Below are 27,537 nucleotides of genomic sequence, written 5' to 3' on the forward strand. Positions count from 1 at the left end.
TCCTGGCTTACCCTTCAAATTCAATTTCAGATCCTGGTTCTAACTGTAATTCCTAGTTCTCTGATCTTCTAGATTCCAATCTAGGCTGTGTACCCCACCACAGGTATTCTTATAGGGTTCTGAAAGGTTTTGTTATTGGGTTCTTGAAACTGAATGGAGTTTCCAAGAATTCTCTTTTCGAGTTGATCGTAAATGGTAAAGTATGGTTATATCTATGGGATAAATGGAGAAACAGAGAATTATAATGCATTCTATATCACTCCTTCAGATTGATTCTGGGGGATTCTTTCAATTCTTTGAATCAATTCTGACCAGAATCATTGATTTAGTATTGCTTCCGTGTACCAGCCTGAATCGGATAAAAAACCCAGACCACGAACCGGATCCAGATTTGATTGGGTCTAGTAGGATAAATTAAATATTCATTCTCTGTATTAGGATGATATGTAATATTTTATTTATTTTATTTGGTAGGAGATAGCTATGTAGGGAGGTAGTAGTTTCCTAGTTTATTTTAGTTTCCTATTTTGAGTTGGTTTCTAATTTTTAGGAGTTTTAATTTCTTAAATATGCTGTAATCACAATGGAGTTTTCAGTTTTGATAATGGAATGAAATTGAGTTTTGTTTGAGTGCCTGCATGGCCAATGCTTGTGCACCTCCCCCTATCTTTCTCCTTCCTTCCCTGACTAGATCCTCTACTTTTTCTTGCTTAGTTTTTGTTAATTATTGTAACACAATATAGGGGATGTTCCCTTCTATCGTGAATTGGTGTCTTGGAGTCCTAGTGTGTATAGGAGTTGTCTCCAAGTTAGTCTATTTGAGTTCTAACTAGTCTCTATTCCTGATTCCTATTACAAATAGGAGTCTGTTGCTGTGTGCGCTTTCAGATATAAATAAAGGCTTTGGGGGGGGGGGGGTTCTCTAGGCAGTCCCCCTTTCTCTCCCATCTCTTCTCTTCTTCTTCTTCTTCAGATTCTGGTTAGTATATCTTTCGTTACATGGTATCAGAGCGATGAAAAAGAAGCGAAACAAAAAAAAAAAAATCTGCAAGTCTGAGGAGAAGAGCGAAGGTTTCTTCAAGTCAGAGGGGGGGGGCATTTCTGCTGTTTCGATTTAAAAAAAAAAACTGCTGAATGGTTTCGAAGTTGAATCAATCGATCTCTCTTGTATGCTTATTCTCGTATTTGCTGGAGTGTGCTTGAGGCCTGCAAATCTGCCAATCCCTAGCCAGCCATCATTTGCTTCTTCGAGTCCGCCATTGGTATCTTTATTTCCGTCTTATGCGATAATCAACAACATTATTGTTACTACTATTGCTACTGGTATATGTTGATGTCGTTCGAAAGGCCTGCTGCAGATGCTTTGATTTATGGTATGTCTGATTTACTGATCGAGATGGTATTTGCGTTGCTGTAGCTAAATACCCTGCTGATTGATGTTTCGATCGATCGAAGAAGAAGATTTATATAGTGATGTACTGCTGATTAATATACCATGAACTGATTTCTATTGGTTGTTGCTGGTTTTTCTTGACATTCGAGAAGAAGAAGGTCCTCCCGCCTCTTAGCCTGTGTTTACAGCTTCTATTTCCTCATCGCAAGAAAGAAGAACTGGGCTTCCTGCTGGTTGTGTGATTGTCACACCCCAAACCCGACCCATAGACGGGTCTGGCAGGTGACTCGGATACCCAACAGTATCCGCCAAATCTCCAGGATCCAGAAGCATTAAATATAACTCACAACCACACATCATGTTAAACAGATAATAATTTAATCAGAGTGCACGGAAAACTAAAATACCCAAAGGATTCATATTACAAATGTACAGTGCCCACATCCTATATTGTACCATATATACAACACAACTTGTTCTGGTCAGTAGTTCAAAGCTTTACAAGATACTATAGGGTTAACTTTACAAGATAACCGTGAAAGCTTTACAAAAGAACAGTAGAATCCTATCTACTCAAAAAGAATGTTGTTCACAACATCAAAAACAAAAGAGGTCTAGTCCATCATGTCTCATCACGAAGAGACACCCTGATCACATGCATAAGAGGGATCACACCCCTCGGGGTCCGTACCAAGATAGTCACTATCACCATCAATCTCTGCCTCGAAACAATCCTCCTGTGCAGGGATATGTCCACCTATAAGATCATCTAACAAAAAAATAAAATAAAGGAATTCCATGGGGGTGAGCTCCACTGAGCCCAATGAGTGAAATAAACCACACAAGCAGTTATAGTACATATGATCCTATCTGCATGAAGTCTGGTTCTATCTTTTAATTCACTTATCAACAATGTCTAAGTCTCTAGGTTGATGCTACTGCAACAACTCGGGAAACATTCACCGCTTCTTCTGCCATCACCGCATTTGCAACCTCAATTGTTGCCATGGGACCCGCGCAGGTTATGGAGTTGCACACCACCCATTGGCAGACCCCTGATAACCATAGCCAAACCTATCCTGGGGCAGATAACAACTCCTCAGACAATAGGAATCTATGATTACCCAACACCTAAACCCATGTTAGTAAGGGTCGTAGCATACGGGTGTGAAATATTCCTAACCACATGCATACTACATGGCATAGTATGAGTTGAGTGGTACCTCCGCATCCTATACTACGGGCCACCATACTCCTCATCTCCAGGCCGGCTACGACATCTAATCTAGTACAGTGATAGCATGCATTCCAACACATAATGACATTTCCATAGTATCCATCAACAGTTCCGTATAACAAAATAAGTATGAGGATATATATCATGTGGAATTCTAAACAATATAACACAAGGGTATGTGCGACAAGAAAGTAAATAAAAGAAACACGCCAAAAATTTCAATGCTTATCCCACTCACCTTGTCAAAGACTTAACTATTCGTTGGATTATCGGGTTCCGACTCGCTTCTCGATTAGGCCTCATCGCACAAGGACCCTATCCTATGTTAATTAATTAAGTGCATGAATTGGAATGAATTAGAGTAGAGGAGGGGCCCTAGGGTGCACTAGGATTTATGTTGGGATAGGTTTAAAACTCAGAAACAGAGTTGACAACAACTCAGGTCGATCCCCATCGACCCTAGGACTGACCCCAGTTAGGTAGTAGCTAGCTTGGTTTTCAGACTTTTAAAGACCATTCACAGGTCGATCCCCATCGACCCCAGTGATCAACCCCAGTGAGTAGTTGCTGTTTTTCAAGTAAGTTTTTGGGGAATTTCACATGGATCTTCCTAAATTCTACTAAGGATACCTTCCAGAGGTTCAACAGTGGCTAATTAAGTTTTGGGTTTTTAAAGATCCAACTCAGGTCGATGGCTTAGGTCGATCCCCATCAACCCCAATGATCGACCTGAGTCAGTAGTTGTAGAATTTCGATTGGGAATTTAGGGGTTTTGCTTGAATCCATTCAATTAGCTTCAAGGGTGATGATTAGTCCACTCAAATCTACAAAATTAACATCCTAATTAGGTCTAGATGATGGGGGTTTGATGATCCACATAAGATTGGTCATGCGAGTTTAGATCATTAAATCAAACATGCAAGCTGATGTTTGGTCTGCAAATGCTTTAATTCAAGCATTCAAGGTGATGAAGGTCAAAATTAACTTAACCTAGAACTAAAATCAGGTCCTATGATTGAGTTTAAGCATGCATGCAAAAAGGGGTTAGGCTTCTAATTGCATAAATTGACATGCATGGCAATTAATTGTATAAAGTCTTAGCTCATCAGAATTGCACATGGCCCTAAGTCTAGGAAAAGAGTTGGAAAATAGGAATTTGATTAGGTTGGAGTTTACCTTGAAGTTGAGATGAATCCAACACTTGGTTCACTTGAATCAAGCTACACAGTGGTTGCATGGCTGGTTCAGCAGGGGTTCTAAGAAAAGGAACTAAAAACTATGAAAAATAAAGAGAAAGAGATGAGGTTCTCACCTCAGATCAGAGGTTTACTTTATACAATTAATTGCCATGCATTTCAATTTATGCAATTAGAAGCCTAATCCCTTTTTGCATGCATGCTTAAACTTAACCATAGGACCTAATCTTAGTTCTAGGTTAAGTTAATTTTGACCTTCATCACCTTGAATGCTTAAATTAAAGCATTAGACCAAACATCAGCTTGCATGTTTGATTTAATGATCTAAACTCAATCCCATGCATGCATGACCAATCTTATGTGGATTATCAAACCCCCATCATCTAGACCTAATTAGGATGTTAATTTTGTAGATTGAGTGAACTAATCATCACCCCTGAAGCCAATTGAATGGATTCAAGCAAAACCCCTAAATTCCCAATCGAAATTTTGCAACTACTGACTCAGGTCGATCACTCTTCTTCTTCTTATTCTTCCATGTACACGGGGGTCGATACGTGGCGCTCACCCACATTGTCAGGGAAATGTCTCTACTAGGTAATTGGGTCACGATAATGAGATCTCCGACTCGCGATGACGGGCCCCACACTCACGGGACAGAGTTTAAGGTAATACAACAACTCAGGTCGATGGGTCAAGTCGATCCCCATCGACCCCAATGATCGGCCTGAGTGTCTTTCTTTGCTGTTTTAGTGTCGAATCACTCCAAAGGTTAATGCCTTCGTGTGTTAACCTTCCACACATGTTTCTTAGGTCAAGTGTGACGGGTATTTGGGTAGGACCTTAGAAATATTAGGGGGTGGTTCTTACCTTAGGTTGTACACTTGATGGTGAGCTGCACAGCTGCACAGAGATGGTATCTGTCTCCTCACCGGTTTGTAGGATCTCCCTTACATCATTCTGCTCAATTACTCGGTCAAGGCACCACAAGGTACTGGTAGCTACGACCTCGGGTTCCGGACCTATTACCAAGGATCCAGTTAGATATGGGTGCAGGTATTTACAGTGGTTGTCAAGGGGGCAGTCACGTTTTGCTTTATTTATTTGGCTCACATCCCGTATTGCCCCTACACCCATGTCACTCATGGTTTCACTCTCTATAAATATCCCATTCCCTATGGTGAGGTAAGGTTGAGAGAGTTGATTCTGTTTATGTTTTTAATCCTTTAAACTTCTCCTTTTTTTTCTTTCAAAATTAACCCAAAATTTGCCTCTAATCTTTCATGTCTTTCTTTTTTTACTTTGATTTCAAATCTTCCCCCTGTGAATAATTACAATCCCCTTCATGTCCAATTGTTTCATTATTTACCAGAAACTCCTTGAAAAATTCTGGTTATTTTCCAAACTACCATTGCTTTTTCATTGTTGGTGTCTTGTTGTTTGGGTAGGCCCATAAGCTATCTAAACTAGGTTTTGAAACCCCGGATTGCATTGTTTGGTAAATTTGCTTAGGTGCTCCCATAATTGTGGCCAGAATTTATAGTGCCATTGGACTTATATTTTTACCATATTATTAATTGGTGGGCCCCGATCATATCAATTTGGGGTTCCAATTTTTTAAGATTGGCACTTGCGTGACAATTATTTGCTATCATGAGGGGAGATTGGGAATTATTTATTGGAATCTTACTTGCATGGATATTATTTTTACCATGAAGGGGTGAATTAGAGATTATTGGGATCTTGTTGCAGCGCTACTCTTGATTATTCGATGCTCATTCTTTGAGATGCTGATTATTGGTGGTCATTAGTTGTCCATGTGTAATGCTACATGTGAGGGGGAGATTGAAAATTATTATTTTATTATTCTCTTATCTGCTCAAGTCATCAGCTCAAGACTATTTTTATCTGAAGATTATTATTATTATTTATTTATCTCAGCAACAATTTTATCTATGAAGATGGTATTCAACAACAATTCATATTTATTCAGTCTACAACAACCTAATGTTGTCTAGTACGCAGTAACCTATACTACCTATTTATCATTGGATTTTTATTTGAGACCTCTGTTTAGGGTTCAATGCCTGCCTTTGTTTGAGCAAAATACTACTTATTACCTGCCTTCTTTGAGAAGGGCTTTTGATGTAGCCGTTGGATGTTGCACTTTTATCTTTCTTTGAGAAGATGACTACCTACTACTGGCTTTTTTATGAAGTGCTACCTATTACTACCCTTGCTTGTGAAGTGCTTTTGATATTGTTGTTGCTGATATGATATTGTGGATTGCGTTTAGTGTTCACTACCGCTTATTTTGCTCCTTGTTGATTGGATTTGTTCGACATGACAGTTATTATCTACTGATGGAGCTGATGATTTGTGTGCTTGAGTTGATATTGCTACCTAAATGATGTTTGTCTCTCTTTCTCCGTGCTCACTAGTGTCTACAACTTTTATTCAAGACTGGTGCTACTTTAAATATTTATTCTTATTGGTCCAAGCTGGAGCCTTATTTTGATATATGTATACTCCAGCTTGAGGGGGAGTGTTAATTATTGTAACCAAGGTTTAAAGTATCGGTATCGTACTATCGGAATCGGGTATCGTATCGGCCAGGCAATTTTAAGAGACTTATCGTATCATATCGTATTGGAGATACGTATCGATCGATGCAGAAATGCATGAAAATGATCAAAATACACATGGAAATACACTTTTGGTCATAAAAAACAATATAAACAAGCAATATATGTCATATATCATGCATATACACTAAGAATTGTGCATAATGTATAACCAGACAAGTGTGGCACTATGAAATTATTATAAAAGATGAGATTTCTTACATGCAAAGTCACTCTATTGTCATGAAGAATGTCAGGGTGGATCAAACTCATGTCTGTAAGGGTCTTCAAGAATAAGAGCAACTAGGATGAAGTTGTGTACTGACCGAACATAAGCACAATACTGACCCTTAAGGAAGCCATTTTCAGTTTTGGGTGAAAAATGGTGGATTTGAGTTCAAATCTTTGCAAATGTATACAAAGCATGCATCTAATAGTTAGTTGAACCTATTCTCCTTGAAGCATAGCAAAAAAAAAAAAAAAAATAGAACTAAAATGCAAGATTTGAGGCAAAAGATCAAGTTTTTTGAAACAAACCTACCTTAATTTCCCTTCAAGTGTTGAGTAGGTCTTGTATTCCAAGAATTTCGAGTGCGATGTGGATCTGACCCGACCCGACATATTTTTGTGGCCCAACCCTCCGCTTCATGAACAAATAGCCCCCGACAAAATTTTTGAGGGTTCTAGTTCGTGTTTGCTGTAAAATGTGAAAAAAGGCATGTGTATCGTTCGTGTTTTGCTGGAAAAAGTGAAAATAACACGTCTCTTTAAGTATCGATACATATCGATATGTATCGGTACGTATTGTTATGTATCGGTACGTATCGTTATGTATCGATCAATACATATCGATACGTACCGATACATATTGATACGTACCGATATGTATCGATACATTTTAAAAAATAATAAAAAATTGAAAAAAGTATGTATCGGCTGTATCGATACGTATCGACCGTATCATATCGACATGTATCGGTCGATACATATCAATACAATCGATACATTATATTTAAAAAAAAATAGATTTGTATCGGTATGTATCGTATCGATACCGACCGATACCGAGACGTATCGGCCGATACGGTATGATACACACCGATGCTTTAAACCTTGATTGTAACACGATATAGGGGTTTTTCCCTTCTATCGTAACTTGGTTTCTTGGAGTCCTAGTGTGTTTAGGAGTTGTCTCTAAGTTAGTCTATTTGTGTTGTAACTAGTTTCTATTTCTGATTCCTATTAAAATTGGAGTCTGAGGGCAGCCCTTGGTGCAATTGTAAAGGTTACTCCATTGTGATCAAGTGGCCACAGGTTCGAGTCTGGAAACAGCCTCTCTGCGAAAGCATGGGTAAGGCTGCGTACATTATGACCCTCCCCAGATCCCACAATGGTGGGAGTCTCGTGCACTGGGTACGCCCTTTTTTTTTAATTAAAATAGGAGTTTGTTGCTATATACTCTTTCAGATATAAATAAAGGCTTTGTTTTTGGGGGGGGGGGAGGCCGGGAGGGGGCGGGACTGGTAGTATTGACTTTTATTTTACTAGGCAGTCCTCCTTCCTCTCCCATCTCTTCTTCTTCAGATTCTGGATGGTATTATCTTTTGTTACAGTTTTTCTTCTCCTTATTCTTCTTCCATTCTCTATTTCCCTTTTGTCATTGCTGCTATTCCTTGTTTCCTGTTGGTACTGTTGGTTGAGAGAAGGCTTATTAGAACCCAGTGATTCCTCCTAGGTATAGGCTGATATTTGGAGCTTTATTTCCATACACTAGGGTGACTTAAACCCTAGACAATTGGTCCTAACTAGTTTCTATTTCTGATTCCTATTAAAATTGGAGTCTGTTGCTATGTACTCTTTCACATATAAATAAAGGCTTGGGGGGGGGGGATTGCTAGTATCGATTTTTACTTCTCTAGGCAGTCTCCCTTTCTCTCCCATCTCTTCTTCTTCAGATTCTGGAAAGTATTATCTGTCGTTAACCTGCACATAAGACTGCCTTCAGTTCTTCCATCTGGAGTAGTTTCAAAAATCCTTATTTTAACATCAGACCATGGGAGTGGAGGGCTGTTGCATGGATTTCGTAGCGTCATGAGTTGCGAATAGGGTGCCAAAATTGTAGAATCAACAGAGCTCTGACGAAGGATTCTGTCCTTTGCAATATCGCTGGTTTCTGCCTTTGGTGGTGTCTAGAGGTAAGAGACGATGCCTCTATCCCTCATCTCTTTGATATTTTACCCATGTTTCTTTCTTACCGAAAGTACCCCTTCTTTTAACTCTTATTCCCCCATGTCCCTTAACTAATGATATTTCCTAGTTTATCGTAAAATAAATCATAAACCCCTTTATATCCCTTTCGTTTTATCTAACCAAGAGCCCCTTGAAGGTTCTGATTATTATGGCTTTGCCACTCTCCCTTACAAGCTTTGGAATATTCACAAGACTGCCATTTTCATCCTACTATTGGCTATTGTGCATTTGAGTGGGCTCATAGCGAATCCAAACAAGGTTTTTTGAACCTCGAGATCGCATTAATTTGGTATCAGAGCAACGTGATAACTCTTTAAAGCCGGTTGAAATGATACCAACAATGAAACCACAGGAAGAGTCGGAAGGATCAACACAAGAGGAAGACCGCTCTAAAATGGACAACAAGACATGGCAATGGGAGACACTATGATCATGGGTGAAACAACAATAGACTCTACTGCCAGATGGCCATTCTACACATTTTGTTATTCCCCTTATATTTCAAGACATGGATGCAACATCAAAGCTTCATAGTTTAGATTTTCTTCGAGTTACAGACAAGGAGCAGTTAGCCCCTGTTTGAGTGGTTTTATTTCTGTCCTACAAAACGGAGGGTGAGTTTTTCTCAACACCGAGGGAGTTAATGCAGTATCGCTTCCTTGGACCGGGCAGATTGGCCGAATCCGATAAAAAATCCATACCACGAACTGCATCCAGATTTGGTTGGGTTTAGTAGGATAAATTAGATATTTAGTTTCTTTATTAGGATGATATGCATGGTTTCATTTATTTATTTTGGTTGGAAATGGCTATGTAGTGTGGGCCTAGGGTCACTAACGACAAGCATAAAACCCAACCCAACAGAGCCAAAGGTACTGATTACTGCAAAGGAAAAAATTCTTCTTTAACAGCAACAATAGGGTAGTATTAAGCCTAATAATAAGGCCAATAGTGTAGGGAGTCGACCATAGTTGTCAAGGCACTAGGCGATCCAAGGCGTTTGAGGTCCTCCCTAAGCGCTTAGGCGGCCTAAATCACATTCCAATATATTTTTTTTAATATATCAGTTATATGTGTGAAACAATCAAAACACACATTTGGTTTATATGTTCTTAAAATTGGTCATTTTCAAGTATACCTAGTCTCACATTTGGTTTATACTGTTCTTAGAAAATATGTCGTTATCAATAAGTAATTAACCTGCTCTCGATTTAGAGAAATGTTCTTGTTCTCTAAGAAATTTGATTGATCAAATGATTTTATTTTACATGAGACTTTTTGTTTTAGGTAGAGCACGAAACCAACTTTCCAACAAATCCAAGATTGCTTAAATATGATTTGTATTGAAGGAGTTATGTTCCGGCCAAACCTTATTTGGTGTGCGCGAAGCCGCGAATGCTGTCAAAATCGCTCTAAGTGAAAATATTTTTTAGATATCAAAACAACTGAATATTTTACCGCACTTTTGGTTTTTAGCAATGTTTTACCATATTAAGATTTATGGAATTTTCAGATTTGAGAAAAACCCCAGCATTACAAAGTTGAAAAATTTCACCTATGGCCAAAAATCCAGTTTTTGTTCTTGAACTGGGGTGTTGACTTTTTATCCTTTTGGAATTTTATTTTTTAACTATTTTTATTGGATTCAAATAGGGGGTATTTGCTTATTTCTGAATAATATCTTAAGTAAATGTTTTTATATTACTTAAATGATATTTGGCATAAATAAGTGCCAGAACCTGCTTCGATAATAATTAACCCAATGCAAGGCGTCCTACAATAAGGCGACAGCGGCCTAGGCACCTAGAAATCCACCTGGACGCCTTGACAACTATGGAGTCGACACAAGATTAAACCACAGAATAGGCTTCAGTCCAAAGACTGATATAACACTGCCACAAGGAAATTACTGTAATGGCGGCTGTAACAGTGACTGAAGTTGAAACTAATCTGCAGCCAGAGAACTAGAAGAAGAAAGCAAAGGAGAAAGAAGAAGAACCAAGAGAAGGAGAAGAGGGAAAAACCATGAGAAAAGAAGACCTCTCACGATTTAGTTAAATTGACTAAATCGTGAGGGACAGATTTATTTATAATAAAACTTAAGTGAATTACAATATGAAGTACCCAAAATACCCTTAAGATATAAAACTAACTAGAAGTAACTAGAAAGCATAATAAAAGACAAACAACCCCAAACATCTAAACACGATAATCTTAACACTCCCCCTCAAGCTGGAGCATAGACATCACCAAGATCCAGCTTGGAACAGCCGTTTGCAAACTGAGGTCGAAACAAAGCTTTGGTAAACATATCGCCAAGCTGAAACTGGGATCGAACAAAAGGGGTAGTAATCAACTTCTTCGTAAAGATCACGAACAAAATGACAACCAACTTCAATGTGCTTGTTCGCTCATGAAACACAGTGGTTGTTGGCAATATAGATAACAACTTGGTTATCACAAGACATCTCCACGGGCTGATTATCGGAATAACCAAGCTCATGAGCAAAGGAACGAACCCACATCAATTCAAAGTTGTGTGAGCCATAACTCTCGTACTCGCCTCCCTGACCGAACGAGCAATGGTTGGTTTTTTCGCTCTTCCAAGTAACCAAGTTACCACCAAAGAAAGTACAGTAACCTGTAGTAGATCTACGATCACCATCCGTACCAGCCCAATCGGCATCAGAAAATCCAACAATGCTAGTGTGTCCATGACGGCGATAGATAAGCCCCTTGCCAGGAGCACCCTTAAGGTAAAGTAAAATATGACAAGCAGCCTCCCAATGAACTTGCTTAGGCGTCTGCATGGGACTGATAACACCCACAACAAAAGAAATATCAGGACGAGTAACTGTAAGATAGATAAGTCTACCGACCAGGCGTCGATACTGGTGTGGATCACCAAAGGTTGTGTCATCAGATGCACCAAACTTGACATGAGGATCCATAGGAGTATCAATAGGTTTACAACCCATCATACCTGTCTCATCAAGTAAATCAAGTACATACTTCCGTTGGGACAAGCTTAGACCACGAGAACTGCGAACAACCTCGATGCCAAGAAAATACCTGAGGTTACCCAAATCCTTAATCTGAAAATTGTCAAGTAGATATGTCTTCACCTGTGCAATCCCAGAAGCATCATTACCAGTAATAATAATATCATCAACATATACGGCTAAGATGACCACATTAGACCCCTGTCGTCTAACAAAGATAGAGTGACAGAGTAGCACCGAGAAAATCCACAACTAGCAACAACACTGTTAAATTTATCAAACCAGGCACGGGAGACTGCTTTACCCATAAATTGCCTTATGAAGGCGACAAACTCGGACACTATCCTCCCCTTGAGCAACATACCCAGGAGGTTGCTCCATATACAACTCCTCCTGCAAGTCACCATATAAGAAAGCATTCTTCACATCCATCTGAAAAAGAGGCCAGTCAAGGTTAACAGCCAAAGAAAGCAAAATATGAACTGAATTCAGCGCGCAACAGAGAGAAAGTCTCAAAGTAATCGACCCCATAGGTCCGGGTAAACCCTCGCAACCAAACGGGCTCAGGCCGCTCCACATACCATCGGGATTGTACTTCACCGTGTACACCCAACGACACTTAACAAGATCCTTACCAGGTGGGAGATCAACCAAAAGACCAAGTCGTACGAGAGATGAGAGCCTCCATCTCCACATCCATAGCATTTTTCCACTCAGGGTGAGACATAGCAAGGGTATAAGAAGTGGGAATAAAAGTAGAATGTAATGCAAAGTAGCGGAAGCACGATAATGAGAGGGAAGATGAGAAACAGGACACATAATTTGCCAGGAGGATAAAGAGGACGGGTAGTGCGAAGCACGAGTACCTTTTTCTCGAGCGATAGAGAGATCAAAAAGCAACAGGGAGGATCGCGAGGCGCAAAGAATCAGGTGGTGGCGGTAAAGGTTGGGCTACGATAGGTTGAAGTGGGAGCAGCGTGTCACGGACCTTAGACCTTACTAGCGCGCGCGCGCACTTAGTACTACACTAGCACTAAGTCACCTTTCCCACAATTCTAGCGAGGATTTGGGAAGAGAACTTAGAGAACACAAGAGCGTTTGAGTGAATGGAACTTATATTACACTTTAGAAAGCTTGAGTACAAAGCTTGAATGCTAACTTGCTTGATGCTTCGGCAAATGAGGCCCCTCTATTTAAGGACCAAGCCTACAATGAATGGCTATGATATCTACATGTGTCCTCCATCCAACGGTGGAGAACCCTAGAATAGAGTCTAGAATAATCCTAGATATTCTACAAAGAATGCTCACAGAAGCTTGCTAGATCTTTCTAGCTTCAGAGGTTCTTGATACTTAGAATGAGTCCAGCCTCTTCAGGTATGGAGAATTCTAGACCTTGGTTCTTCTCGCCCAGGTCCGTGTCGATGGGCCTTGAAGTCTTAACCTTGGGGCCATAATTAGCGGGCGTGACATTCTCCCCGCACCTAAGTTGGCACGTCCTCGTCGCGTCCTCCTCGTGGAACCTTCGTATTTGCTCCTGAACGCCATAGAGAGTCCGCATGTTCCCAACTTGCTTCGCTCTCCGGTAGCTCTTTCCACTTGACTAAGTACTCCCTCTTAGGAGGTACTCCTCGCTTTGCATGACTCGGTTCTGCGATCATGTCCTCGACCTCCTTATCGTAGGAAGTTGTGACGCTCATTGGTGCCCTCGTTGGCGTTCACGGCTTGGGTCTTCCGTGTCTCCATGATAAGGCTTTAGCATGCTTGCAATGAAAAGGCTGGATGGATCTTGAGCTTAGGAGGTGGCTCACCTCATAAGACGCCTTGCCTACCTTCACTTGTGATTTCAAATGGGCCCTCGTGCCGAAGCGAACCAGCCCCTTGTGTACCTTAGTAGGGACTTGAATTGTTGAGGTAGAAGCTTCCATGAGTACCGTGTCCCGACTTGAGCTTCTTGCTGGCCGCTTTGTGCTTGTACGCCGCTTCTTCATCTTCTTAGTGGCTTTGTCTAAGTATGACTTAGCCGCATCCACCTTCTCTTGCATCTTGGCAAACTTGAGCGCCGATGGGCTCTTCCCACTATGTAACTGTCATCGCGTATGTGGCGTTAAGGGTTCTTGCGTCTGTAAGCGATCTCGAATGGACTTTGATTGGTTGCCTCGCTCCTTTGGAGATTGTAGGAGGTGGGCTACATCAGCAACTTAGCCCGATCTCGTTGGTTAGCGCTCACGAAATGCCTCAGTAAAGCTCAACAAAGCGTTGATGCGCTCCATCCGCCCATCGGTTTGTGGATGGAAGCTTGTAGAGAAGTGTAGTGCCGACCCCATCAACTCAAGCAGCTCCGTCCAAAACCTCCCCGTGAAGCGAGGATCTCGATCGGCGATGATCGATCGTGGCACGCCCCAATACTTGACGCGTGCTTGAAGAATCTTGCTGCCTCTTCCGCCCTGCGATCTCTTGGTGCCGCCACAAACGTGCCATACTTAGAAAATCTATCCACAACCGCGTGATTGACCACGCCCCTCGACTTGGGTGAAGGGATCGATGAAGTCCATGGAGACACTCTCCCATGCTCTCTCGGGTATTGGGAGTGGCTCCAACAATCCCAGGTGGTTGTTGCTCCACCTTATCTTGTTGGCACCTGAGACAAGTCTTCACATAGGCCTCTATGTCATCACGCACCGAGGCCAATAGTACGCCGCTTTCCAACAATGCTCGCGCGCGTTGCCCTGGGTGACCAGCCCATTTGGTGTCGTGGCATTCCCGAACCAAATTTCTCCTCGAGTTGTTCCATTTAGGAACATATAGTCTTCTCTTCTTGGCGTAGAAGCGAAACCATCTTGCTCCCAAGAAACCTCGTGTCTTGCCTTCTTTGGCGAGTGCGAGTAAGCTCTTGCTACGGTCGTATTGTAGACCTTCCTTGATCAAGCCCATGAGCTCTCCTTCCGGTTGGCTAAGGGAAGCTAACTCAGCCTTTCTGCTTAGCACATCAGCCGCCTCGTTGGCCTTGCCAGCTTGTACTCGAGGCGAAGTCGGAATTCCGCTGAAGTCTTGCCATCTAGCAACTTGGGACTTAGCTTCTTACAGTGCGAAAGTAGCTAGTGGCAACATTGTCCGTCTTAAGCACGAACCTCGACCCCAAGAAGTAGTGTCGCCATGTTAAGCGATGCGCCGCGGTCATTTCCTTCTCGTGGGCGGTGTATCGCCGCTCGTGTCATTGAGCTTGCGGCTCTCATATGCGATGGGATGTCTTTCTTGCATAAATACCCCTCAGTGCAAGTCGAGATGCATCCGTATGCGCCTCGAATGGCTTGCCATAGTACGCGCAAGGGCTGGTTTCCCATGATGGCCTTCTTCGGATCATCAAAGGCATCTGGCGTAGATCGACCATTCCATTGCTTTGTTCTTCTTTAGAAGATCGGTGAGTGGAGCTGCCCTCTTTGAATACCCTTGAATGAACCTTTATAGTAGTTCGCTTTGCCGAGGAAAGACCTCGAGTTCGGTAACCTTTGTAGGTGCCTCCCTCTGTATAGCTGCGCCTTACTCTCGTCCATCCTTAGTGTCCCACCTTTGATCTTATGCCCTAAGAACATCGCCTCTCTTGGGCAAAAGAACATTTCTCCTTTTAACATATAAGCGATTGTCCTTGGCAGCTTGAAGGCAATCCTCGGATGTTGCACATGTTCCTACAGGGTGTTACTATAGACCACGATGTCGTAAATGCACACCACGCTTGTCGAGGTAGGGATGGAAGACCTTGTTCATCGATGTGCAAAATGTGGGCTGGTGCGTTGGTGAGGCAAAGGGCATAACGAGGGCTCGTATGAGCCATGCCGTGTACATGCGCATTGTGGTTTGGCTTCATCTCCCTCGGCGATGCGGACTTGGTAGTAGCCCGACCCAAGTACAAGCTTAGTAAAGTACCTTGCCCACCAAGTCTATCGAATGAATCGATATATCGAAGGAATGGGGTATTTGTTCTTGATGGTTACCTTGTTTAGCGCTTAGATAGTCGATCATGTCGAAGTGACCCATCGTGCTTCCGTTGAAAGAGAACTGGGGCACCATATGGAGCTTTGGACGGGCGGACGAACCCGGCATCAAGTAAGTCCTTTAGCATTTGCTTCCTTAGTTCCTCCCAACTCGGCGCGACATTCGATAAGGTGCCATGGTTGGTGGCTTGGCACCGGGCTCCAACTCGATCGCGTGATCCACCTCCCTCTAGGTGGAAGTCTCTTTGCGACTACGGTGGCGTGACATCCTTGAACTCCTCGAGGACCTTCTCTCTGGCTTGGGCAACACCTCCAGTGGGGCTATTCTCCTTTTCCTCAAGTAATGCCGCAAGGTAGGTGTCTTCCCCCTTTTGACCCCTTTCTCCAATTGCATGGCCGAGAGTAGCTTGGGGCCTTCTTTGGTCCCTTGCGGCTGTTGGGACCATGCGTAGTGCGCCTTCTTCCATGATGCACACGTAATCTGATGAATGGCGTGGGTATAGCCTTAACCCTCCTTAAGAACTCCATACCCAACACCACTGAAAATCATCCATGGCACCACCGACAAGTCTACGGTGCCTTTCCACGCCCCGATGCTCATCTCGACCCCTCGAGCGACACCTTGATGGGACGAGCTTGGGAGTTAACCGCCTTGAGCCATCCTCCCTCCTGGGCGCACCTTTAGTCCAAGCTTCTTTGCCTCCTCCATTGAGACAAAGTTGTGTGTGGCGCTGTGTCGACCCATAGCTCGCGAGGGCTTCCCGTTGATGTGCACCTCCACATCATAAGCCCCTTCGAGAGGTAGTGGCCTTGACCTCCGTCGCGCCTTGGCTGAGCAAGCACCGAGTTGTTGTAGAGACCCATGTGTGCTTCCTCTTTACCCTTCTCCGATAGGGCGTTGAGAGCTTTCCTCTTGGGGCGATCCTTATTGCGGTGTGGCCACGTCGCACAAGAAGCACTTGTCCCCCGGGTGAACTTATCCTTCACAACTTGGCCTTACCCTCCTTGCTTGTGGTAGCCTTACTATTTCCTTCCTTCGGGAGGGTATCTCTTGGGACCTTTCTCTCCCCCCCATTTCCTCCATTGCTCTTCTTGGCCTTAGCAGTATCTTCTCTCCTGAACTCCACCAATGACTCATTGCTTTGCTATGGCCGAAGCAAGATCTTGCACGCCTCGGCGTTGTAGTTCTCATGCGCGGCCCGACTCAGAGACCATCCAGAAGTTGAAGAGAAGTTCTTCGTCGATGCATTATCAGGGACCTCAGCGTAAGTGTTGAGAATTCCTTGACATAATCCACTAATAGACCGAGTGTGTTTCGACCTTTTAAGGCTCTTTACAGTAAGCAGCATTTTACTGGGTAGAATTGCTTCTTTAATTCCTTCTTGAACTCATCCAGGGTATACATGGTGCAGTGTACCTCTTTACATGTCGGCATGCCTCCTTCGCCGCGTGGGGATTCTTTGTGTCGGTGAGGTAAAGTGTTGCGGTCCGCACCTTAGTCGCCTCTTCCTCGAGTGCCATCGCCTCAAGTACCTCTCCATGTGCCGCATGAAAGTTGTCGACTTCCGCGCATCTCTCTTCCCATCGAATGGCTTGGGCTTTGGTACCTCCGCCTAGGTACCTCGTGCGAGGTAGTGGCTCCCCCGACATTGCCCTCCTACACATCGCCCAATCCGCTTGTACCTCATCGATGCGAGCATCCATCTTGGCCAATGCTTCCGTACTTGAGCCTTGAAGGCAGCGAACTCTTCTGTTGGGCGTCTATTATGGTGTTGAGAGTGGTTTGTAGGGACTCCTTGAGCTCCCCATTTGGCCCACTAGCTCCTCTTGAGCTCCATCGTGCGGCCTTCGAGCTCCTCCCACTTTGCTCCCACAACATCGAGGCGCTCCTTCGCCTCGGCCGTTCTTCAGCTCCACCGAGCTGGCGTGGCTCCGTAGCTCCTAACGTCCGCGAGACTTGTCCTTGCCTCTTCGCCTCTCCTTGGTGGGAATGGCCTCCCTCCCACGGGCTTGCTGCACACCATCGTATCAGCACTTCCGATTCGTTAGCCGTGATGTCGAATCTCTAGATATCTTCCTACATGACGAAGCTTTGATACCACAATTGTCACGGCCTTAGAGCACTAAGCCGCGCGGCGCTTAGTACTCACACTAGCACTAAGTCGGCCTTTCCACAATTCTAGCAAGGATTTGGGAAGAGAACTTAGAGAACACAAGAGCGTTTGAGTGAATGGAACTTATATTGCCTTTAGAAAGCTTGAGTCAAAGCTTGAATGCTAACTGCTTGATGCCTTGCCAAATGAGGCCACCTCTATTTATAGGCACCAAGCCTACTGATGAATGGCTATGATATCTACATTGTGTCCTCCATCCAACGGTGGAGAACCTTTCAGAATAGAGTCAGAATAATCCTAGATATTTACAAGAATGCTCAGAAGCTTGCTAGATCTTTCCTAGCTTACAGAGGTTCTTCAATACTTACAGAATGAGTCTAGCCTCTTCCAGGTATGGAGAGTTCTGAGACCTTGGTTCTTCCTGGCCCAAGGTCCGTGTCGATGGTATACGGGCTTCAAAGGCTTAGCCTTGGGTAACTAGCGGGCTGTAATGACGGCTGTTGTTGGTGACGACGCACATAAACCTGTATGCAGGTGGGGCAGCTATCGGCGGCAGGGGCAGCAACCCGACCAACTTCATCAAGATGAACATCAACAGAGGAACCAACAAAGTAAGGGGAACTCTCGAAAAAGGTAACGTCAGCAGAAATAAACTGTTGGCGAGTAACAGGGTCAAAACATCGATACCCCTTCTGGGTACGAGAATATCCAAGAAACAAACACTTAACAACTCGAGGTGATAACTTATCAAGCCCGGGGCAAAGCACATGAACAAAACACTGACACCCAAAAACACGAGGAGGAAGAGAGAAAACAGCCCGACCAGGAAACACTATGTTGAAAGGAATTTGATTATTTAGAACAGATGAAGGCATACGATTAATTAGAAAACAAGCTGTCAACACCGCATCTGCCCAATAGAGTTTGGGAACATGCATATGAAACATCAAAGAATGAGCGACATCTAACAAATGGCGATTCTTGCGCTCTGCCACACCATTTTGTTGGGTTGTATAAGAGCAAGAAGTTTGGTGAAGAATGCCATTGTCAGAACAAAACTAAGAGACCTCACGCTGAATTAATTCAAGGGCTTTGTCAGTAAGCAAAGTTTTTAAAGGAACACCAAATTGAACTCGAATTTCATTATAAAACTGTCTGAAGACAGATACAAATTCAGATCGATCCTTCAAGAGGTACAGCCATGTCATCCGAGAATGATCATCGATAAAACTAACAAAATAAGAAAACCCTAACCGACTTTTGACCCTACAAGGACCCCAAATATCCGAATGAACCAACTGAAATAAAGAAGTACTCCTAGACTCTGGACTCAAGGGAAAAATAGTACGATGATGCTTGCCAAGCTCACAAGCTTCACACTCGATACGGGAGACAGACTTGCAACTGGGAACAAGGTGCTGCAGCTTAGATAGAGAAGGATGTCCTAGCCGATAGTGCCAATGTAAAGGAGATACGCCAGGAGAAGTAGCAACCGCTGCAGTGGATGTAGTCCCCAAATCAAAGTAATATAGGCCTCCATTTTCATACCCGCCACCAATCTTCGTCTTTGTTGCAAGATCCTGAAAGACACAATAAGAAGGGTGAAAGGTTATAGAACAATTCAAAGTTTTAGTTAATTGATTAACAGACAAAAGATTAAGAGGAAGCTTGGGAACATGGTGAACATTAGTTAAAGATATGTCAGAAGACAAGGAAACTTTCTCATGACCATTGACTGGTATAGAGGATCCATCTGCAATAGAAATTCGAGATGACATAGAAGGTTGTGTGTAAGATGAAAACAAATTAGGCTTACCGGTCATGTAAGAAGATGCTCCGGAGTCAATGACCCACGGAGAGGATGAGGATGCGAAACAAGCAGTAGTACCTGAGTGGGCAAGGACAGCGGTAGATGTAGAAGAAGAAGCCTCAAGTTGCTGGACTTGTTGTAAGAGTTGAGAGACTAGATCATTAGAAGAATTACCACCATCAGTAGAGGATCCCAGGGCAGTGTTGGAAGGGTGCACAGAATCAGCCCCGCCATCAGATACAGCAGAGTTTGCAAATTGCTCACGGGCCCACTGTGGTTTGCCATGTTTGATCCAACACTTATCAATAGTATGATTAGACCGATTACAATGAGTGCACCATCGAGAACTAGTATCAACAGAACCAGAACCAGCAGTGTTAGACATATTCCCACGACCACCAGAACCAGCTCCACGACCACGCCCAAAAGTAGAACCACGACCGCGAGAAGAGGTACCACCACCACCATGGCCACGCCCTCCAGTAAAAGTGAATAGTGCAGAATTATCTTTGTTGGTAGGAGCTCAATCAGACTTCACCACTGATGGGGATACAACTCTCTGGAGCCGACAATATGCTTCATTCATAGAGGGGATCTTCTCTCCAGTCAACAATTGACTTTTGATGGATTGAAGATCAGAATCTAACCCAGAGAGAAATTTGGCAACCAAAAATTCAGATTGTTGGGACTTAATTACAGCAGCATCAGTAGAGATAGGCTGGTATACATTAAGTTCTTCCCACATCCCCTTCAATGAACTGTAATACTCACCAAGGGATTTTCCATCTTGTTTAAAAGAGAAGAATTTCTCATAGAGATCATAAATTCGGGACAGATTTGTATCTTGAGAGTAGCTTTGCTTGAGTTCTTCCCAAACACCCTTGGCAGTTTTATGAAACATAACATTAGAAGCAATGGAGGTTTCCATGCTATTCCAAAGCCAGCAAAGAAGGTTGCATTCTCAGCCTTCCAATCATCATATTTGTCATCAGTGGATGGCAGAGGGTCCATGGTAAGGTATTTCATCTTCCAGAGAGCAGTGATATAGACCTCAAAGGCTTGAGACCAAAGTAGATAATTAGAAGCACCATTCAGCTTCACACTGGTAATCTGAATGTTAAAGTTGTCGGTAGAAGACTTAGTATCAGCCATTAGGGAGAATTAATAGATGCACACACCAATGTTGATAACAGCCCAAGAGAAAAAGGAACAAAAAAAACCCTGATCAGGGTAAAATCGATAGCCTTGAAGTGTAGGGAAGAACAGCCCAATACAGAAGTATAATCTTCGATAATAACCAGCACTAATGATGTATAATCACTGTAAATCCAGCAGCAAGGATGAAGAATAGATCCCAGAAAAACAAACAAATCGATTTCCTCAGAATTTTGGAATATCGATTGTCAGGGTTTTAGAGCAAGCAAGAAACCAATCTTCAAGGACTTCGAACAGCAGCAGGAACATACACAATCAGTTGCAGCATAGCAGGGAACTCTAGTCCTTCATGAATATATGACTAGAGTTCAGATCAGTATAGGCAGCATAGGTTGCTGTAAACCACGATAAACAAAGGGGTGAAAAACCTTCAAAACAGTGGCAGCAAGATGAATCTCGTGGATCAGAATTCAATGCTCTGATACCATGTAACAGAACTGAAGTTGAAACTATTCTGCAGCCAGAGAACTAGAAGAAGAAAGCAAAGGAGAAAGAAGAAGAACCGAGAGAAGGAGAAGAGGGAAAAACCGAGAGAAAAGAAGACCTCTCACGATTTAGTTAAATTGACTAAATCATGAGGGACAGATTTATTTATAATAAAACTTAAGTGAATTACAATATGAAGTACCCAAAATACCCTTAAGATATAAAACTAACTAGAACTAACTAGAAAGCATAATAAAAGACATAAACAACCCCAAACATCTAAACACGATAATCTTAACAGCGGCCTAAACCCAAAATAGAAACTAGGGGAAACCCTTGATCCCTAGGTCAATATACTGTTAATATGATCCAAAACAGTAGTTAACAGACACAATAAGACATCTCCAAACCCTTGATTGCAGCAGAAAACTAGAACTGAATGTACAACTCTCAAAATAGTAACTAATGAAGAACAGCAGTCATAGCCCCAAGGCCACCTTTGATGGGCCTCAACTCTCAGTCAAAGGTAGGGGATAAAGACAACTTCAACTCTTCAAGACCTTGGCCACAATTGATGGTTAGATCACCATTTATGAATATGACTCAAAACACGAGCTCAGAATTAGCAACTTACTGACAGAAGTTTCTAGCTATTAGATGGTTTTGAAACTACTGTCAAAGGAAGGCAGTGATGTGGAGAACAACATACTAGAAGGGTGGCTTCAGTTGATGGATGGATGAAGAGATCTATCAACTTGAAGTTTTCTGCCAGAATCTCCAATGCAAGGGTGCCATCTTAAAAATCTTAATTGAACTCAATGTTACATGTTAACAACATTAAACAGCACCTCAGATGGCTTCCGATGAAGGCTTGGTAGTCTCCAACAGAACAAAGTTGCAGGGTATTCAAAATAGAAACTGAGAAGAAAGGGTGAAGGAGGAGGTATGACCTAGGCCTCTCACTTATGGCCTTGACGAGTCTCTCACGAACCCTGGGCATCTCACCTCTATCGACTGCATCACACAGCGAAACATGGCATAAACCAAGCTTCTATTCATTAATCAAATCGTGGGTTGAGCTCTAAAGGCTCTTACAATATATAGACTGTTGTTAGCACTAAACAAAATAAAGGGTAAAAGCTAAAAGAGCCCAACGCATAGTGTAGGGGGACTTTTACAGCAAGAAATATAAATAAAAAGGAAAGATCTCCTAATATATTAATAGTATCTACCAACAACTCAAAATAGCAACTAAATAAATTAGACAATAGAATCTAGCTGTCCCCCCACGCAAGAACTTACTAGTGATAACTTAATGGGATGGAAGTTAGGCCCATGACTGGACTAAACTCCACCCAAAGGCCTGGCTCAATACTGCTGGCCTGGATGTCTTGATGGGCCTTCTTTCTCTCCTCGTTCGAACTGCGTAACGTAGCGAGGTAGTAGTTTCCTATGTGGAGTTGGTTTCTAATGTCTTAGAATTAGATGTTGTAACTACAATGGAGTTTTCAGATTTGATAATGGAATGAAAGCAGGTTTTGTTTGAGTGCCTGAGGGGCCTATGCTTGTGCACCCTCCTCTCTCCTCCTTGCTTAGTTTCTCATCTCCTTCCTTATTCTTCTATTCTTTATTTCCCCTTTGTTATTGCTGCTATTCCTTGTTTCCTGTCGGTACCATTGGTTGAGAGAAGGCTTGTTCGAATCCAGTGATTCCTCATAGGTTTAGGCTGATATTTGGGGCTTTGTTCTACACACTACGGCACCTTAAACCATAGACTCTTGGTCCTGATTACCACCCCGAACCAGACCTGCACATAAGACTGCCTTCAGTTCTTCCGCAAGGAGTAGTTTCAGAAGTTCGTATTTAACATCCGAGCATGGAGTGAATGATGGTGCATGGATTTTCATGTGGTTATGAGGTGTGAATCTGGTCTTAAAACTGTAAAGTCAACGAAGCTCTAACTTAGGAGTTCTGTCCTTCGTAACATTGCTGGTTTCTGCCTCTGGTATCGTCTAGAGGTAGGAGACAATACCTCTGTCCCTCCTCTCTTGATATTTTAACCATTTATTTCATTCTTACTGAAAGTACCCCTTCTCTTACCTCTTGTTCCCACATGTCTCCTAATTAATGCTATTTCCTAGTTTACCCTTGGAAATTCTACAGGACAATAATAAGACCAGCGATGATATATGGGACGAAATGTTGGGCCGTTAAGAAGAGTAATATAGATAAGATGAGTGTAGCAGAGATGAGGATGTTGGGGAGGATGTGCGGCAAGACCAGGAGAGATAAAGTAAGGAATGATTGTATTAGAACCGATTTAGGAGTTGCACCAATCTAGGACAAACTTCGTGAGAGCCGCTTGAAGTGGTATGGGCATGTCCAACGGAGACCCATGGATGCACCAGTAAGGAGGAGTGACCAGATTCAGTTTGAAGGAGCTAAAAGAGGTAGGGGCAGGCCTAAAATGACTATTGGAGAAGCGGTAAAAAAGGATATGCATGTGGTAGGGCTCGGACCTAGTATGACTTCGGATAGAGTTGTTTGGAGGACAAGGACCTATGTAGCCGACCCCTTATAGGGGATGCTCCTTGGGATGCTGCTTTGACTACTACTTAGACTTCTTCCTTTAGTAACTTTATTTTTACTCCTTTTTACTTTTTTACTCCCCTCTACTTCTCTTATTTCTATTACTGTCACGGCTTCTTCGGATCCATGTAGCCAACCCCATTTAGTTGGGATAAGGTTATGGTGGTTGTTGTTGTTTCCTAGTTTACCCTTGTTAAATAAATTCTAAACCCCTTTGTCCCTTTTCTTTTATCTGAAGGTTCTGATTATTAAGGCTCTGCCACTCTCCCTTACAAGCTTTGAAATATTTACAAAACTGCCACTGTCTTCCTACTATTGGCTATTGTGCATTTGAGTGGGCCTATAGTGAACCCAAAAAGGTTTCTCGAACCCCGGGACCGCATCAATCACATTCAGGACAAATTTGGTTCTCTGAGCAGTTTCTTCAAAATATAGATTTTTGCTTCTTGATTCCAAAAATCACTTCCTTGTTTCTATGGGGTCATTTATTATGAATATATGTTTGCCTAAGAATCAAAGTTCTTCTCAAAAGAATTGCCTAAGGAAATGAGATGTGACACCAAGCATGGCCCTATTGGTTTACTGGTCGACTCAGATTTATAGCGGGGTACAAGAATAAGAAAGGAAGAAAAATAAAAATGAGAAAGAAATAAGTGCAAAATGAAGAAACAAAGAATACTAGAAGAGAGAGATGGGTATTCTTTAGGGTCTCCCTTTAATTTGTCGTACCAGAACTAACATACAACACTTGTAAACTGTTAGAATTACTTTGAGACCCCAATGACTTAGATAATTAGCAGTGATACCAACATACTGGCAGAACATGTTCTCACAGTAGTCTTGTGGATGAGTTAGCCATGCGAGGTTTTACTACTGCATGACCTTGTTCTGCCAGTAAGGTCTTTCTTTTGAAGTGTTTTTCAGTTCCATTCTTTAGCTTGTATTCTATCTTCAAATCTCAGGTTATCCATAAAGAAACAATTAAAAAAAGGCTGTGGTTTGAAGAGCAGTCATGTCAAGTCATAAAATGATTCAAAGGAGGCACAAATAGTTGCCTGGGGACAATGCGCTCCTTGATACTCAAGGTATCTACAGCCCTTGAATATCAAGGCACTTAGACCTGGGAAAAGAATTACTATATCTACATATAATGTAAAATATATTACTAAATTAAATTAAATAACTGTAAAATATATAACTAAATAACAATAAAATATGGTCTGAAATATAATTTTTTGGGCAGTTGCCTTTGTGCCTTGGTCACCTAGGCTCCATGGTGGCTGGCTGTCACCTTGGTTTGTCTTAGTCCTTGACTATGATGGAGCCACAAAATTACAATTTTTGTGGGCCATTGTGTCTAGCATGTAATAGAGCCACTTTTGTTAATCCCCCCCTCCCAAGTACAATTGTGTTCTTTTCTGGAAATAAACATAAATTCCAGGAGTAAATAAACAAAAATTCCACGAGTTTTTTTTTTCCCAGGTAAATGACACTTGAGATACCCAATGTTTGGGGAAATTGTAAGTAGGGTACCTAATGTTTGTGAAATTATGTTTGGGGTACCTATTTTTGTATTTCCAATTATACCCTCAATCATAATGTTACACCACCACTGCTACCACCATCACCGCTGCCGCCACCACCACCACCATCTCCCTCTCCCACTCTCACTCTCTGCCACACTGCCCCAACCATTCTTGCAACCACGCCCAGCCCAACCCCACCCTCTCCGCCACCCTGCCCCACCCTTCCCTGCATATTCGTAATTTGCCTATAGAGGATGTTATCGAGCAGGCTTGCGATACCAATGCAGCTATTTTGATGTACAATTTTGTTTCTCTGTTCATTGTTATTCAAAGAAGAGCAATGCCATGGAGAGATAGACACTGGCCTTCTCTGTAGACGCCTAGGAACACACTGAATAAAGAATCAGGGCGAATGCTCTTTTTGGGATTTCTTCATATAATGTCATTTTCCAAAAAAAAATTGCATTCTTACTGAATCACCCTTTCTGGTGTAGTGATGCAAAGTATCCCGGGTGTTGATGTATGCCCACACTCGAGTGTTGAACCACCTCAGGGTCTCAGTGCCAGTAATCCGTTCTTCTGGTGCATGTATAAGATATAAAGTATCAAAACGCATATGGTATGGGCAGACTCCTGGAGAAATCTTGACTGCATCCCTTATGTGACTGAGATTCCTCAAATTCCTAATTGGCATCAACAGTTGGTATCTGCAATGGTGCACTCTCTTTATCTCTATCAATGTTATGTTGAACTACTGTTGCCAAAGACAATTGAATGATGCAAGATGACTGAAAAGGGACTCTATTTTTACCACCGGTTTGGTGCTCTCTGAAATCTGAATATTCATTGTCCATGCTGAAATCAGTCGCCACTATTTTTGGAGATCTTTATACATTTGAAGCTGATCTGTGCCTCTGTGGTCTCTGCTCCCTCCATGGATTTGTCTTCACCTTTTGAAGAATTTCATTTATTCCATCCACTTCATCCATAGCATCTTCACTGATTACTTTAGTCGAGGACAGCGACCTCTTTGTTTAGTTTAAAGACATCCCATTCCCTTCCTCGAATAATATGTGCGTACTTCCCCACTAGATGGTTTTTTACTTCAATGCTGACAAAAATGAATGTAAATAAAACCACAGTTGCTAAAGAATTTTGGAGAAATGCCTGTTAAAATTTTAGCTGATGTGAGTAAGTGGCTGGAAATACCATAGAAATGCCATTGTCAAGTGAAATGATAGAAATGGAATTTACATGTAGAGACAGCTTTCTTGTATCTTCCATGTTCTTCCTCTACGCTTAACCATGCATTCTAAATATTTTTTTTTTACTTAGACATAGTAAGTCCATTTCCCTCAGAAATTCCCGTTCCATCAGGAACATTTTAGCCTCAGACTATGTGCAACTACAACAAATCATATTGGTCAAATTCCTAGCCCCTTGTCCCAAAAAAAATTTTAATTTTTGATAAAACATTAAAAAAGAAATGGAACAATAGGGAAAAGAGTCCACAACAGGGACTAAGTTTGAAACAAATTGATAATGGGACTAATACATTTTTTCCCCCACCCCTAAAGTCACCCTCCCTTATCTGTTTATGGATAGAAGGTTTTCTGAATAAAATCGAAAATAAGGAAACGGAAATACTGAATCACACACTGAATAGAATTTCTTTCCTTTTCTACATAAACAAACTAGACGAACAATACTGGAATTGTATTTAACAGATCTGAAAACTCTTAAACCATTGCTCTTCTTCTTCCTGATCAACTTTTCCAGTTCTTCCTTATCTTTACAAATATGAAGCTATTTAATCTTATGAATGGATCAGCTTAAAGTATTTAATTTTATGCAAGTTACTTTGTGCTTTTTCGATACATTTCTTAACTGTTTTGCAACTGATCTGCCAATGTGATCCAGGAGGATTCCCTTTATTTGTTTTATGAGACCAAGAACTCAGTCACCTTGCAAGGAGACATTGGGGTTGCAAAAAGTATTGATAAGGGTGCATCATGGCAGCAATTAGGCATTGCCTTGGATGAGGATTGGCATCTCTCTTATCCTTATGTTTTCAGCTACCATGATCAAGTAAGATGAGAGCCTTTGGATTATTTGTCTTAGTTGCCTGGCTCTTCAACAGGCAACTCTCTCTCTCTGTCTTTTT

The 27,537-nt window shown here is 42.2% G+C and overlaps 1 protein-coding gene across 1 annotated transcript in view; it reads left to right on the forward strand.

The window, feature by feature from the left end:
• LOC122656853 (glucosamine inositolphosphorylceramide transferase 1-like) overlaps positions 1–27,537 on the forward strand; it is a 37,592-nt gene that overhangs the window by 8,252 nt on the left and 1,803 nt on the right. Inside the window, exon 3 of the mRNA XM_043851530.1 lies at positions 27,294–27,461. Within this exon, the coding sequence (XP_043707465.1) occupies positions 27,294–27,461 (168 nt within the window). The remainder of the gene's footprint in view (positions 1–27,293; positions 27,462–27,537) is intronic.

This window comes from Telopea speciosissima, chromosome 3 (genome assembly GCF_018873765.1).
Source record: "Telopea speciosissima isolate NSW1024214 ecotype Mountain lineage chromosome 3, Tspe_v1, whole genome shotgun sequence".
In the NCBI taxonomy this organism is placed as follows: domain Eukaryota; kingdom Viridiplantae; phylum Streptophyta; class Magnoliopsida; order Proteales; family Proteaceae; genus Telopea; species Telopea speciosissima.